General features: G+C 43.9%; 1 protein-coding gene across 1 annotated transcript in view; it reads right to left on the bottom strand.

Annotated features, from left to right (window-relative positions):
* ttc6 (tetratricopeptide repeat domain 6) overlaps positions 1-16,197 on the bottom strand; it is a 268,411-nt gene that overhangs the window by 123,798 nt on the left and 128,416 nt on the right. Inside the window, exons 16-18 of the mRNA XM_080201905.1 lie at positions 12,513-12,682; positions 10,805-10,925; positions 4,775-4,925 (exon numbers count right to left, since the gene is read on the bottom strand). Coding sequence (XP_080058031.1) covers positions 4,775-4,925; positions 10,805-10,925; positions 12,513-12,682 — 442 coding nt within the window. The remainder of the gene's footprint in view (positions 1-4,774; positions 4,926-10,804; positions 10,926-12,512; positions 12,683-16,197) is intronic.

Below are 16,197 nucleotides of genomic sequence, written 5' to 3'. Positions count from 1 at the left end.
GGATAGGGAAGATCTCAAATCAAAATCTCGCCAACATAAATCCTGTTTTGACCTTCCCAGGAGATTTAGCAGACATAATGGGATCAGCACCCTCAGCAAACAGGGCTACTGGTTTTCACCTTCTATTTTAAGGACAACAGAATTACATAAAATGAGCCACGGTTATTTGGATAAAGAATCAATTTTAACTGACTGTTTTGGCACTCCCTCAAGAAAACTGCTGGAGAGTAAATAATTATTGGCATAGCACTGTATCAAGTTAAACTGGAATAATTCCAGCAGATAACCTCCCACACACTGTTAAAGAATTAAAGATTCAATATCATATGTAGATGATTGTGCTTAATTTCTTTTATAGAAAGGGCACATGAAGAGAACAAGAGTTACTGGTGCTTGTATGGATGGTGTGACCTAGTAATGGAGATACTTGAGAAAAAGCAGAAATAGAAACAGGAGCATCAAGAAAGGAAGGTAGCAATCAGCTAATGGCAAGACTTCAGGCACTGGAGGCTGGTGACAAAATGGAGAGTGCAACTTAAGTCAGGAGTTGAACTTACCATTCACCACTACCCAAATTTCTGATCTATTTGGCCAGCAAGCAAACAGGAGTTTCAAACTCCGGCTTATGCTGTGAGATCCTGCTCAACCTTGTAAAGTGTGGAGTCCGGGTGAGGACAAAAAGAGTTGAGACTTCAACTTGCCAAAACTCAGTGGCACTCAATGAACATTGGAAATTGGGACCCAAATGTGCTACATTGGGACCCAGAAGATTGTAGGGGAGTGTTCTTGGCTTATTTTTCCTATGTTAGAAACGCACATTACGAGGGGCCACAGGCTTTGGGTGAGGGAGGCGAGGTATAACACGGATGTTAGAGGGAGGTTTTTCACACAGAGGGTAGTGGGGGTATGGAATGCTCTGCCAAGCAAGGTGGTGGAGGCAGGAGTTGTTTAAGAGTTACTTAGACAGGCATGTGAGTGGGTTGGAGATGGAGGGATATAGGAGATTGTTTTAAATAAGGTTCAGTAGCCTTGGGATGTCCCTGGTAACGTATAAGGATGGGGATGATACTAATGTTTTTCTCTTTCATTCACACGTGCTTCGGTCCACCTTGTTGTCCAATGAGGGGCATACACGCGATGGGTTGTACGAGGGCTGCTCTTGGTTGTCTCGAGAATAGCCTAGTACTTCATGTTGTTAGATGCTGACCAACACGACAGCTCAGTGACTATCACTGTTGGCTGTGCAGACACATGGATTTGGGCCAGTGTCTGTGGGAGTTTACGCATTCTCCCCGTGCTTGTGTGGGTTTTCTCCGGGTGCTCCGGTTTCCTCCCACACCCCAAAGATGTGCTATTAGGCTGATTGGTGTAATAAATTGTCCCTAAATTAGTTTTCCCTCAATGTGGAATGCCATAAGCATAGATAAAGGTCATGGGTGGAGGGGGGACTCGTAATGTTAAAATGGCGGCATGGGCTCGTTGGGCCGAAGGGCCTGTTTCCCGGGCTGTTTTGTTCTTTGTTCTTATTTGGATGTTTGGATCAGGGACGTGCCATAGAGTCCTCACTTTACAGGAAACAGTATTATTTCTTGAAATGAGAGGAACAAGGCCTTGATTTCAGATATATAAATAAAAGTAAAATACTGCTGATGCTGAATATCTGACATAAAGCAGGAGGTGCTAGAAAAACTCCCGGGGGGTGAGGAGGGGTTCTGCTGGGGGGTCCTGCCTCCCAGAGGTGGTGGATCGCGGGGTGGGGGGGGGTGTGCTCCATCCCAGGGGGATCCGATCACGGGGTGGAGAGGAGTGGGGTCTGCTGGGGGGGTCTGCCTCCCAGGCAGTTCAGATCGGGGGGGGGGCAGTGGGGGGCGGCAGGGGCGGGTCTGCTGGGGTGGTTAGTTGGGGGGTCTGCGAAGGGTGTTCAAGGAGGATGGGCTTCAGAAGTTTCCCTGCAGAATAGGAATCTGCTTCGGATTTTTGGTTGGTAACAGCACGGATCCGGAACGGATCCGAAGACGGTAAAGTGGGATTTGGCGATAGAGTTGGGCTCACGGTTCATTAAGTCAATTTAAATGCATGCTAATGCATTTAAATCGTCAGGCTGCCCGACTGGGGTGCAGACCGGATCCGCACCCAAAGCGGGTGTCGGTAAAGTCGTGAACTGCTCAGTTTCGGGTGCAGATTGTGTTACAGGCCCGATGCCCAAATTTCAGGTGCGAACTTTTGTTAAAATCGGGCCCTAAGTGTTAATGGCAGAGTAACGAACAGTTCTGTCTGAAAGCAAAAACTGATAACAAGACACAGACTGGCACTTGGCAAAGCAGAATCAAAAGGTAATAACTGGAGAGCATGTGCAACCACCATTGTCAATACCATGGCCAAGATAAATGGCACATATCATTGGTACACTAAACATAAAACTGCATTTAAAAATAACAGCAAGTAAGAAAATAAACCTGAACTGTACAGTGCTCCAAAGTCCAAGGTAACCGTAAAGTAAGCTTGAAGAGTTTGAAGTTAATGGAAGTTGATACAAGAAAATAATCAAGTCATTCATTCAGAGCTAGCCTGACTGCCTAAAATCTCTGTGTCTTTTCTTTTCTCACAAGCACAGGAACCTCCAAATCTTGGACCCATGTCAGTATAACAGAGCTTTCACCATTATGAGCAGGCTCTAATGATTTTGGTCAGCAAATGCTTGAAGGGCAGACAGGCCTGACAGAAGGCCATCAACCTGAAATGTTAACTCCGTTTCCCTTTCTATGGATGCTGCCTGAACTGCTCGATATTTCTTGCATTTTCAGCTTTCAGTTTTCGAGAAATGGCCCAGTGGCACAGTGGTTAGCACTGATGCCTCACAGTACCAGGGATCCGGGTTCAATTTTGGCCTTGGGTCCAACTCTGTGGTGTGGCATTGTATCAGATGCCTTTTTAAAATCCATATACACCACAACAACAGTGTTGCCTTTATCAACCTTCTCTGCGACCTCCTCAAAAAGCTCCAGCAAGTTAATTGAGCATGATTTTCCCTTAAAGAATCCATGCTGGCTTTCCTTAATTGCCCTGCAGTTGTCTCACTGACTACTGATTTTGTCCCCAACTATAGTTTCCAGAGAGGTTTCCCTGCCCTTAAGTCAAACTGAATAATCTGTATCCCCTTCCCAGCTCCCTAAAATCTGCTTTTCCATATCTATCACTGGCCGAATGTGGAGTACAACCTCTGACTGTTCCCCCTCCCCCAAAAGAACGTCCTGCAGCCACTCTATGATATCTTTGACCCTAGCACCAGGAAACCATCATAACAACCCAGAGTCATACATATAGCCACAGAAATGCATGTCTACTCCCTAACTATGAAATCGTGTCTACTCCCTAACTATGAAATACACAATGGCTGGAGAACATTCACTCTTCCGCCTCCCCTCCTGTTCAGCTAAGCTACCGATGATGCCAAGAACATGGCTCTTGCTACAGTCCTCTGAGGAACCAACTCGCTCACCAATCTCCAAAATAGAAGAATGGTTAGTGAGTGAGATAGCCTCAGGAGATTCCTGTACTGCCTACCTGTTTCACTTGGATTTCCTTGTGGTCACCCATTTCCTCTCTGCCTGTGTACCTCTTAGCTCCAATGTGTCCACCTCTTTAAACATGCAATCCACATGATCCTCAGTTGTGCAGATGCACCACAGTGACTCCAGCTGCTGCTTGAGTTCCGCAACTAAGAGCTCAAGATTCTTTAGCTGATAACACTTGCTGCTGATACAGTCATCGAGGATACCTTGTGCCTGCATGACTTCCCACCTCCCGCAAGATGCACATTCCACATGTGTCAAGAGAAAATGCTACGAACTGCAAGCTGAAATGCTGTTGGGTGCCTGATGTCACCATGTGGTCCCTACCCATGTTTGCTTTATATGCTCTGTCTGAGGCCAGAACTCTCCATTCACCTGACGAAGGGACTAACCCGAAAGCTTGTTTTACTATCAAATAAATCAGTTGGACTAAAACCTGGTGTTGTCAGACTTTTTACTGTGTTTACCCCAGTCCGACGCCGGCACATCCACATCAGTCTAGAAAGTTAGTGTCAGCAGGCTGTTCAGCCATGGAAAACATCACAGGTGACCATCATTCTGTTCGTATGTACTTCTAAAACAAGTCAATTAATAGTAGTCAGCAGAGGCTTGCATAACTCAAGATTACTGAGGCCTAGGTATCCCGATATTTTCCACAAGATAGGCAAAATTTTGATTAGGAAGCTAATTTGGGTCTTTCGTGAGGAAAGGCTGAGGGACTTGAGGTTGATTTCATTAGAGAGAAGAAGGTTAAGAGGTGACTTAATTGAGGCATACAAGATGATCAGAGGATTAGATAGGGTAGACAGTGACAGCCTTTTTCTTCAGATGGTGTTGGCTAACACGAGAGGGCATAGCTTTAAATTGAGGAGTGATAAATACAGGACGGATGTCAGAGGTAGGTTCTTTACTCAGAAGGTAGTAAGGGCGTGGAATGCCCTGCCTGCAGCAGTAGTGGGCTCACCAACGTTAAGAGCATTCAAATGGTCATTGGATAGACATATGGATAACATTGGAATAGTTTAGGTTAGAGGGTCATTAGATTGGTTCCACTGGTCGGCGCAACATTGAGGGCCGATGGGCCTGTACTGCGCTGTAATGTTCCATGTTCTATGTTCTAATCAATTTAAAAGCAAAGTAATATACAGTCAACTAGACCACAAAATTCAAGTTTAACAATTTAATTTCATGTGTATGCGTACCTTGTGATTTGCCTGCGCTCGACACACATATGCCCTTGTAGAAGTTGGTTCAACCGTTATAGCATTTGTAAATCTACGGATTGCTTCATAATAAAAATCCAATTTTAAAAGGAAAATGAGCCCTAGATTTATATGAGCAAAGGAAATAGATCTGGAAGCAAAACACAAGCTATATTAATCATACAGAAAAAAGTACTATTCAATAAGAATATATGTAATAAATTATTGTATACAGATCTTCCTTCAGACATTGAACCGTGTTTTGATTATGCAAACTATCACCTGCATTATTTAGAATGTGCACCTGAAAATATTTATCTTTACTGTGCTTCATGTCCTGAATTAACTCAATTATGAGGACACGTACCAACTAACTCAAGAACAGCTTTTTCCCTGCTACCATCAGACTTTTGAATGGACCCACCTTGTATTAAGTTGATCTTCTCTACACCCTAGCTATGTATGTAACAATACATTTTGCACCCTCTCCTTTCCTTTTCTACATACAGTATGCTTTGTCTGTATTGCCACAAGAAACAATTAAGGTTGAACCAACTTCTACAAGGGCAACAACCTTTATAGCATTTGTAAATCTACAGATTGCTTTGCAATAATAATCCAATTTTAAAAGGAAAATAAGCTCTGTGATAAAAAACTGAAAATGCTGGATATAGTCAGCAGAAAGAAACAGAGGGTGAGATTTTCCAGCCCTGCTCACAATGGATATCATGATGGGTGGGAGTGGAAAATATCATGAGATCAGAAAGCTCAGTTTGTCACCTTCATAAAAGTTGTCTGGAATCGTCTGCTCCAGCTATCAATAACAAGCCGCGTTTCCTGCTCCAGCCCATCGGGATTATCATGTTCGTCAGAAAGCCACCTTTCTCCAAAGGAAAAAGATACAAAAGTCCGAGAGCTTGTACCAACCAACTCAAGAACAGCTGCCATCAGACTTCTGAATGGACCTACCTCATATTAAGCTGATCTTTCTCTACATCCTAGCTATGACTATAGTGCTACATTCTGCACCTCTCCTTTTCTTTTCTATGTGCAGCATGCTTTGTCTATATAGTGCGCAAGAAACAAAACTTTCATTCTACACTAATACATATGACCATAAAAAATCAAATCAAATCAAGAAAGGTGTGTCCTCAAGAAGTAGTGGAAGCAAATGGCTCAAGAGATCAATGCCTGGAGTTAGCCCTGAGATCCTGGCAGTAGTGCAGAAATATGAACCCCAAAGTCAGTGAATGCAGCTATACATCATCTCACACCAAGCAAATAAGTCTGTTACATTGCCAAATTCATCATGCCCCCATCACTCACCGGACTGCACTTACTAACACAACAGGATTCATAGAAGTCATAGAATCCTAAAATATAGAAAGAGGCCATTCAACCCATCAAGTCTGCACCGTCCACAATCTCACCCAGCTCTATCCCCATATCCCTACATATTTCACCCACTAATCCCTCTAACCTAAGCATCTCAGGACACTAAGGGGCAATTTTAGCATGGCCAATCAACCTAACCCGCACATCTTTGGACTGTGGGAGGAAACCAGAGCACCCGGAGGAAACTTACGCAGACATGAGGAGAATGTGCAAACTCCACACAGACAGTGACTCAAGCTGGGAATCGAACCCAGGTCCCCGGAGCTGTGAAGCAGCAGTGCTAACCACTGTACTACCGTGCCACGCATTCAGGCCTAACATTCACCTAGTCCACTTTATACAGACAGCTTTCAATAATACTAGTCTCTTACTCAACTCTCACTGCCTCTACGGGCCTGACATAACCTAGACATAGTGCCACTTTACAGCAAAACGGCACGCATAATAAGAGTGATCGGCAAATGATTAGCGGTCACAACTGCATCCATTCACCCTCATAGAGGATTTGGTGCTCCTTTTCAAGGGGACCGCAGCAAAAGAGTCCATGTTGCTGAGGCCATTGCAGATGGAGGTGTGTTACAGACCTCTATCCCATCTCAACCTCCTATTCGTATCACCTTGAGGTACATCATAAATTGAAAGATGAAGATTATGTGAGCACGGACCTCCCACTTTCCTCCTCCAACCATCCCTTACCCCAAAGTTTCTGTGTCCTTTATGATTTCACATACCCCACATCTGCCACTTGGCCAGGCCCTAACACTGCCAGGAGGAAGTAAGAGGTCAAGCCCATGCCAGTGATGAAGAACCACAAATCGTTTGATCTGATTCGAGCAGCCACCAACTCAGATATTAGCACCGTGCATATCTTAGAGGCTGGTATAGCATTGGGATCAGAATGTGGTGGGTCATTGAGCATAAGTGAGTTGCCATCAGACCAAGAGAAAAGGGCAGCTCTTGTGTGACTGAACATGGAAACTTGTAATGCAGTTCCATTAGTAAGCATGATTCAGGTGAGGAAATGGGCTCACACTGAGCCAGCAAATGCTGAAACAATGATAATAGCACAAAAGAACTTGGAGGAGGCGTAGGCCATCTGGCCCTCGAGCCTGCTCCACCATTCAATAAGGTCATGGCTGATCTTTTCGTGGACTCAGCTCCACTTATCCACCCACTCACCATAGCTCTTAATTCCTTTGCTGTTCAAAAATGTATCTATCCTTGCCTTAAAAACATTCAATGAGTTAGCCTCAACTGCTCCACTGGGCAGGGAATTCCACAGAGTCACAACCCTTTGTGTGAAGAAGTTCCTCCTCAGCTTAGTCCTAAATCTGCTCCGTCTTATTTTGAGGCTATGCCTCCTAGTTCTAACACTCTCAACTCTGGAATCAAGCTCCTGAATCTCCTCTGCACCCCTCCACTGCCAGTATATCCCTTCTCAACTAAGGAGACCAAAACTGTATATAGTTTTCCAGGTGTGGCCTCACCGGTACCTTATACAGCTGCAACATAATCTCACTGTTTTCAATCTCCATCCCTCTAGCAATGAAGAACAAAATTCCATTTGCCTTCTTAATTACCTGCTCCACCTGCAAATCAATTCCTTGTGATTCTTCCACAAGGACACCCAGGTCCCTCTGCACAGCAGCATGCTGCAATCTTTTACCATTTAAAAAATAGTCCATTTTGCTGTTATTTCTACCAAAATGGATGATCTCACATTTACCAACATTGTACTTCATCTGCCAGACCCTTGCCCGTTCACTTAGACTATCTATATCCCTTTGCAGACTTTCAGCGTCTTCTGCACACTTTGCTCTACCACTCATCGAAGTGTCATCTGTGAATTTTGACACACTACATTTGGTCCCCAGCTCCAAATCATTTATGTAAATTGTAAACAATTGTGGTCCCAACACTGATCCCTGAGGCATAACGCTGGCCACTGATCACCAACCAAAAAAACATACATTTACCCCCACTCTTTGCTTTCTGTTGGGTAACACCATACACCTTTATCTTATGCAGCAGTCTTTGGTGCAGCACCTTGTCAAATGCCTTCTGGAAATCCAGATACACCACATCCACAGGTTCTCCATTGTCCATTGCACATGTAATGTTAGAACCATAGAACCTTAGAACATAACAGCACAGAAACAGGCCTTTTGGCCCTTCTTGGCTGTGCCGAACCATTTTTCTGCCTAGTCCCACTGACCTGCACCTGGACCATTTCCCTCCACACCCCTCTCATCCATGTACCTGTCCAAGTTTTTCTTAAATGATAAAAGTGAGCCCGCATTTACCACTTCATCTGGCAGCTCATTCCACACTCCCACCACTCTCTGTGTGAAGAACGCCCTCCCCCCGCAATATTCCGTTTAAACTTTTCCCCCCTTCACCCTTAACCCATGTCCTCTAGTTTATTTTTCCCCTAGCCTCAGTGGAAAAGCCTGCTTGCATTCACTCTATCTATACCCATCATAATTTTATACACCTCTATCAAATCTCCCCTCATTCTTCAACGATCCAGGGAATAAAGTCCTAACCTATTCAATCTTTCTCTGTAACTCAGTTTCTCAAGTCCTGGCAACATCCTTGTAAACCTTCTCTACACTCTTTCAACCTTATTAATATCCTTCCTGTAATTAGGTGACCAAAATTGCACACAATACTCTAAATTCGGCCTCACCAATGTCTTATATAGCCTCACCATAACATTCCAACTCTTATACTCAATACTTTGATTTATAAAGACCAATGTACCAAAAGCACTCTTTACGACCCTACCTACCTGTGATGCCACTTTTAGGGAATTATGTATCTGTATTCCCAGATCCCTCTGTTCTACTACACTCTTCAGTGTCCTACCATTTACCTTGTATGTTCTACCTTGGTTTGTCCTTCCAAAGTGCAATACCTCACACTTGTTTGCATTAAACTCCATCTGTCATTTTTCAGCCCAATTTTCCAGCTGGTCCAAATCCTTCTGCAAGCTTTGAAAACCTTCCTCACTGTCCACTACACCTCCAATCTGGACACTCTGAAGACATCTGAAGGAGTTTTGATATTGACTTTAAGTCCTGGGAGAAACTCACCCAGGATCGCCGGATTTAGCACAACCAACTAAAATATGATGTGGTCTCCTCTGGAGGCATGCACATATCAGAGGCAGTGACAATTCACAAGGAGAGGTACTACCAAGCTAACAGCTCATTAAAAGATCAATCATCTGAATTTTTCTTTCCTATTTTCAGCAGAACCTTCCTGATGGAAATTGGTCTTAGCAGTCATCTATATACCCACTGGAACACTACCGTACACTGCATCATGAACATGTCACCTTTGAATTGAAAAACACATAAGATGGAAAAAGAAGACATGACCTGGAAAGAACATTCACTTGGCAATACAGTTCACGAGTATATGGTGTTTACATAACTGCCATGTTGGCACCATGGCTCTTCATACAAACCCCATGACCGATATGAACAGTACGAATTCATGCTAGTAGTTGTTATCGGTGAAACACGATGGGTATGTTTTGGGAATGTTCCTCCAAAAAATTCTAAGTGCTGAATTTGTGGGAAAACTGGAATTATTTTATGCTGTTTTTTTCAATGGGAGTTCAGACAACAATCTCCCACACTGTACCATGCAGATGCCCCCAGTGTGAGTATCATTAGATTTCATGGAGCGGGGTCTATTCCCACCCAAAGGCTGAAACCAGCAGGTCTCTGCGCATGTGCAGTGGCCCAGAATTGTTAGCCTCCCATTTGCTGACCAGTTCAATCGCCAGCCAGCCCAGGACCACCACAGTGCTGCCTGCCAATGCCCCCACGGACTGATTGCGGACCACTTGACCTTCCCGGCCCCCTCCCTCCCCACGTCCAAGACCACCCGATTTCCAGCCCCTTCCCCCCCCACAGTGCCAATCCCGCCTGGCAGTCCCCTCGGCTGACTGTACCCCCCACCATCCCCACCAGCACATCACCCCCACCCCTCCCAGCCCACCCCAATCACTGGCCTCCCTCCTGGCCCCATCGATCCCAATGCAGTATGGCAGCACGACCCCCAGCAATCACCCTCTAGGCCCTGCCCCCAAGAGCCCACCCCCTTGGTACTGCCCGGTGTATCGCCTATATATAGGAGAGCACATATATGGGCACAAGCTGGCACAGCCTGGGTGTCCATGCCCTGGGCCATCCCCCAGCTGCCCGACCCCCTGGGGGAGGCTCCGATTGCCCCCCTTCTCTCCAGTGGGATCAAGTTACTAGCTTTCCGAAAGTGGGGAGCTAGTGTAATCTCCACTAGAATGAAACACTCTGCCTGGGTGGGAGGGATTATAAGGCCCGGAGACTTCAGTCTCAGGCCAATTAATAGCTTTTAATGATATGTAAAATATCATTTAAATGCTAACCCCGCTTTCCCACCGATTTCCAGCACGGAGCAGACCACACTGGGAAATTTAGTGCTGGGAGACACTAGCAGGGCGTGAACGCTCACAGGAATCCCGCAAATCACCCCTGCGTGATTCTGCCAGCCACTGCACTAATGGGAGAATCGCTCCTGATATTTTATTACTTTTATTTCCTGATGCAAACAAACTAACAATATTAAAAGATTCAGGCAGTGTACCTGTCAAGCTTGATAACATTTTCAAAGTCATATATTGCTGCATGCCACTCGTTAAGTTCAGTGTACAAAATCCCACGATGTAAAAATGATTCCAAATTCTCAATCTCATTATTGATAAGCACTGCAAAGAAAAGTAGATAAAGCTTGTCAATAAATTTGTATTATCTACTATTTTGAGAGAAAACAATAACTTTTTATTGAACATCTTATTTCCAGAAGTTCTATAAAGTATTTAGATATATACAGAAAAATGTGAATGGTACCAGGAGAGAGATTTATTTGACCCTAAATTATGCCACTGACCACAGCAAAGTTTGCAGAGTCATTAGGAGTTTCTATGATTGACATGCCTTCAGTGACCTGGGAGCTCACCTGGGACAGTGTATATTGAATTTTCCAATGGGGTTCTGGTCAAGTGCCCCAACAAAATTTGGAGGCTCATCCAGGGTTAAACAGTATAATTCCTTGTTAGGTTTTGGAATATTGGATTTAAAGACACTGGGTGTAAGGAACTGGTGCTTTCTTTCAGGTGTTGTATTCAGTTAATTTAAATAGAAAGCGCCTTTAGAAAAATGGCTCTTTCAGTGACTAAAGATTTCCTGGATGTGGAAGCAATCACTCGGAGCAGTTTACAAAGGATACTTTAAGCAAAGTGCCGTCATGCCGCCCCAAAGTTGGCCAATTAGTAAAGATTAAACTTGAAAATTCTTCTTCAATGCTCTTTGATGATCAAAATTAGTTTTGAGATCATATTGTTTCTCCCTTACGTATATCAAACTCCTGCCTGAGGTGATCTTCATTCAAGCCAGAAATAATTTCAGCTTTCGTTGAAGGAATTTAAAGAATTAGCATTCATAGCATCCATCAGTTGGCCATCTTTTCCACAGATCCATTATCATCCAAGAAAAAACTGCCCAGCAGCCAACTCAATCTGCCCTTCCATAAAATGTAAGCATGACCCCTGGTTCTCAGTTGTCTCCCCAAGCTATTTAGTTGAAATAATCTTATAATGAATGGAACCTTTGGTACGAAAGAATTGGGACAAAAAGCAGAAGCTGCCTTTCCAAAGGCCCCTAATCACAGCCCTTCAGAGGCTGAAAGGAACAACGGCAGTCAATATGTTCAATGAAAGAAATATGCAGGCTACTAAGTCAACCTGGGATCCAGGCTGCATTAATTAAAGTTGGTCATTACATAATCATTTTCAATTGACATTTCTAGCCCCCTCATAAAAAAGGCCAAAGACATGAGGAAATCAATATTCTGGGAAAGAACTATTTACCTCACCTCCTTTACACCCCCTCAGCATTTGGATCAGTACTTTCCAGTCTCTACACAGTGGTGGGCATGCAAGGTAAGTCTCAAATAGTGTAGGAGCCAATTGGCATTATTTAAATCAGGTGACCTTGTACCAATCCTGCATACACCAGCAGGGCAGTGGCAAAGACCACTGGCAGGCATGATTGTGATACAGCTGCCAGTGTGCGTCCCTAAAATACTTAGGATACAAATATCTATCAAGATTGGCATTTCTCTTAACAACCATTGATTTGACTGCAGAAAGCTAAGCCTATTTTACAGCAATCAGTATCAAAAAAATTTAAAATTTATAACATTTTTAGTTTTGGGCATGGCTTGGTGGACAATTCCACTTCTTTTAACATTTGTATAATCACCAACTACAACATATATTAAGCTTGCAATATACCTGAAACACTAAAGTCCTGTAATGCTTTTAGTGGGTAAACCTTTCGCAGAAGACAGCCTCTATGATAGAAAGCCTCCCAGTTGTCGGGATCCAAATGAACAGCACAAGCCAAATCCTCAACTGCTTCCTTGTACATCGCTTGCTTAGCATATGCTTGTCCACGATAATTCCTAATATGGAAAAATTGCAGAAATACCAAACTGAAATCATAAAGTGAGACATGGCAGCCATTTGGTCCATCATGTTTGTGCCTATCCTTTGGTAAAGCTGTCCAATTTGTCCCACACAATTGCTCTTTCCCCAAAGCCCTGTATATTTTTTCATGTCAACTATTTATCCAATTCTGTTTGTAAAGCTACTATGGATCTGCTTTCGTCACCTTTTTAGGTAATGAATTCCAGATCACAATAAATCACTGCATTCATTATTTTCTTCTTTATATCATTTCTGAATCTTTTATCAATCATTATAAAAATTGTATTTGTTAGCATCAGCTGTGGTTCAGTTGGTAGCACTTTCACTTGAGTCAAAAGAGTGGAGGGTGCAAGTCTACTCCAGAGACTTGAGCACAAAAATCTAAGTTGTCATTTCAGAGCATTACCAAGGAAGAACTGCACTGTTGGAGGTGTTGCCATTCAAATGAGATGTTAAACAGTGGCCCTTATCTGCCCTCACAGGTGGATATAAAAGATTCCATACTGCTACTTGGAAGAAGGGCAAAGGAGTTATCCTTGCTCCTGCCTTATATTTATTCCTCAATCAACATCAGAAAAATAGATCAGCAGGTCATTATCGCATTGCTGCTTGTGGGACCTTATCCTGTGCCAACTGGACACTGTGTTTCTTTCATTACAACAGTGAATATACTTAAAAGTATTTCATTGATTTTAAGTTACCTGGAGGGAGTACAGAGAAGGTTCAGCAGGTTGATTCCAGAGATGAGGGGGTTAGCTTATGAGGAGAGATTGAGTAGATTGGGCCTGTGCTCATTGGAGTTTAGAAGGCAGAGGGGAGATCTTATAAAAACATAAAAGATAATGAAGGGGCTAGACAGGTTAGAGGCAGAGAGATTATTTCCACTTAGAAAGGAAACAAGAACTCGAGGGCACAGGCCTCAAAATAAGGAGGGAGTCAATTTAGAACAGAGTTGAGGAGGAACTTCTTCTCCCAGAGTGTAGTGAATCTCTGGAATTCTCTGCCCATTGAAACAGTGGAGGCTACCTCATTAAATGTGTTTAAGTCATAGGTAGATAGATTTCTGACCAATAAGGGAATTAAGGGTTATAGGGAGGAGGCAGGTAAGTGGAACTGAACCACTATCAGAACAGCCATGACCTTATTGAATGGTGGGGCAGGCTCGAGGGGCTAGATGGCCTAATCCTGCTCCTATTTCTTATGTTCTTATCTATGATCATCCAAAGCAGATAATGTATGTTTGTGCAAGGTATCCTGGGACATTGCACAAATCCTACATCTTGAATCACTTGCAGGTGCCACACATCTTCACGGGTCTTCTGTGCTTTTGGGGTCGCTTGTTCAGTGATAAGGAGTATTCCCAAAAGACATGGCTATTGAAATCATTTGGCCACAGACAGTATCTGAGGAGAGACACACAATGCAACACATTCTGCAATTTGGTCCTTATTAGAGCTGACCATTAGCTTGTTAAACATGTGTTTGGACTGATCAGGTGGGGCTGTCCAATAATCTCGATAGAGGATATTCCTTATCAATGTGGTTTGCCTTACCCTATACAACCTTGCACAGCAAAGGAGGAATGATTTGCCTCAGAAGGCATAGAGGAGGTACACATCTCCTTGGACAAGGGGCATGGAATGGGATGAATTCCAAGAGAACAAGGATTCCACAGGAAGGTCTCATTGCATGGGCAGAGGATATAAGGTTCCAGGGCAAATAAGAGCAGCATGGTGGCACAGTGGTTAGCATTGCTGCCTCACAGCAGTAGTGACCTGGGTTCGATTCCAACCTTGGATGACTGACTGTGTAGAGTTTATACATTCTCCCCATGTCTGAATGGCTTTCCTCTGGGTGCTGCAGTTTCCTCCCACGTTCCAAAAATGTGCAGGATGGTGGATTGTGACTCTGCCCTACAGGAATTCTATGATTCTAAAAGCATTGTACCTGTCCCTTCAATGCAGGGCAGACATTAAGAGCTTCAGTGTTATCCTCAATTTCTCAATGAAGATTACTAACGTCAAAATGAATATTCACATTCATGCATGACAATGGCCTCACTCTTGGAAGGCTAGACACCCAATGGAGCATATGGCCTTTCAGTAATGGTATGAGGATTCCACTGCATTCAATCTGAAGCAAGTAGACATGGCACAGTCCTTTCCAGCATTGCACCAACAGTTCACTGACCTCAGCAGCCTTCAAGTGGCTGGAATGCCGCTGCAAACATCAATGAACTTATAGCCGCATGCAAAGCGGCGCAAGAAGGAAAATCATTAGTCACCTGATCATCTGAAGCTGAAACTAAATCCAGACAGTGGCATCTCTCCAATTGATGGAGTCATTCACAGTTATTGTCTGCATAAAGCCAATGTCTACTGCATGGACCCTCACATGCTTACTGGATGGAGCCAATTTGATCTTCTGTGCAGGAACAATCTCAGTCCTCATCATGCAGCTCTGCCACCTGATCCTCATATGGAGTGAGTGCCCTCAATTCCAGCATTCTCCCTTTGGTCAGGGATCACTCCCTCGTATCGTGGAAGATCGTGCCCTGGTATTGACAGGTGGATTGACTGTGAGCATCATGAATGAAAGAACAAATCACAGCATGCATGCTGCTTTGTGCTCAGTCTTCCCCGGTAACAGAAGATGATGTGGAGATGCCGGCGTTGGACTGGGGTAAACACAGTAAGGTGTCTCACAACACCAGGTTAAAGTCCAACAAGTTTATTTGATAGTAAACCCACAAGCTTTTGGGGTTTGCCCCTTCATCAGGTGAGCAGAGAGTTCTCCATTCACCTGACGAAAGGCAAACCCCAAAAGCTTGTGGGTTTACTATCAACTAGACTTAACGAACTTTAACCTGGTGTTGTGAGACTTCTTACAACAAATTAAGATGCCATTTGTGTAGGATGTTACAGGAGATGGTAATGTTAAAGTGGCTGTCAGGCAAGCAGTGCTGATGTTCCTTCTACTGATCGTGTGTAACATCTCTGTGGATTATAAAATTTAGAATATTTGATGCCCTTCTGAGATGGTGAGTTTGGAGTGAGAAGAAGGTTCACTTATGCTGGTAGTGCTGGGGAAGCACAGTGGCACAGTGGTTAGCACTGCTGCCTCACAGCACCAGGGACCAGGTTTCGATTCTTGGCTTGGGTCACTGTATGTGTGGAATTTACACGTTCTCCTTGTGTCTGCGTGGGTTTCCTCCAGGTGCTCTGGTTACCTCCCACAGTCCAAAGATGCGCAGGTTAAGTGAATTGGCCATGCTAAATTCTCCATCAGTGTACCCGAACAGGCACCAGAGTATGGCAATTAAGATGTTTTCGCAGTAACTTCATCGCAGTGTGAACGTAAACCTACTTGTGACCAATAAATAAACTTTCGATGAAATCATTCATTCTCCTCCTGCATTGTAGGGCTGATTTGCACACAAGTTAGAAGGTAAAAAGAAAAACTCACATATTGTTTCTAACATTGGCCACTG

The sequence above is a fragment of the Carcharhinus amblyrhynchos genome, chromosome 14, assembly GCF_965287045.1.
Source record: "Carcharhinus amblyrhynchos chromosome 14, sCarAmb.v2.hapA, whole genome shotgun sequence".
NCBI lineage: Eukaryota > Metazoa > Chordata > Chondrichthyes > Carcharhiniformes > Carcharhinidae > Carcharhinus > Carcharhinus amblyrhynchos.
This window is presented reverse-complemented; position numbering and strand designations above follow the sequence as displayed.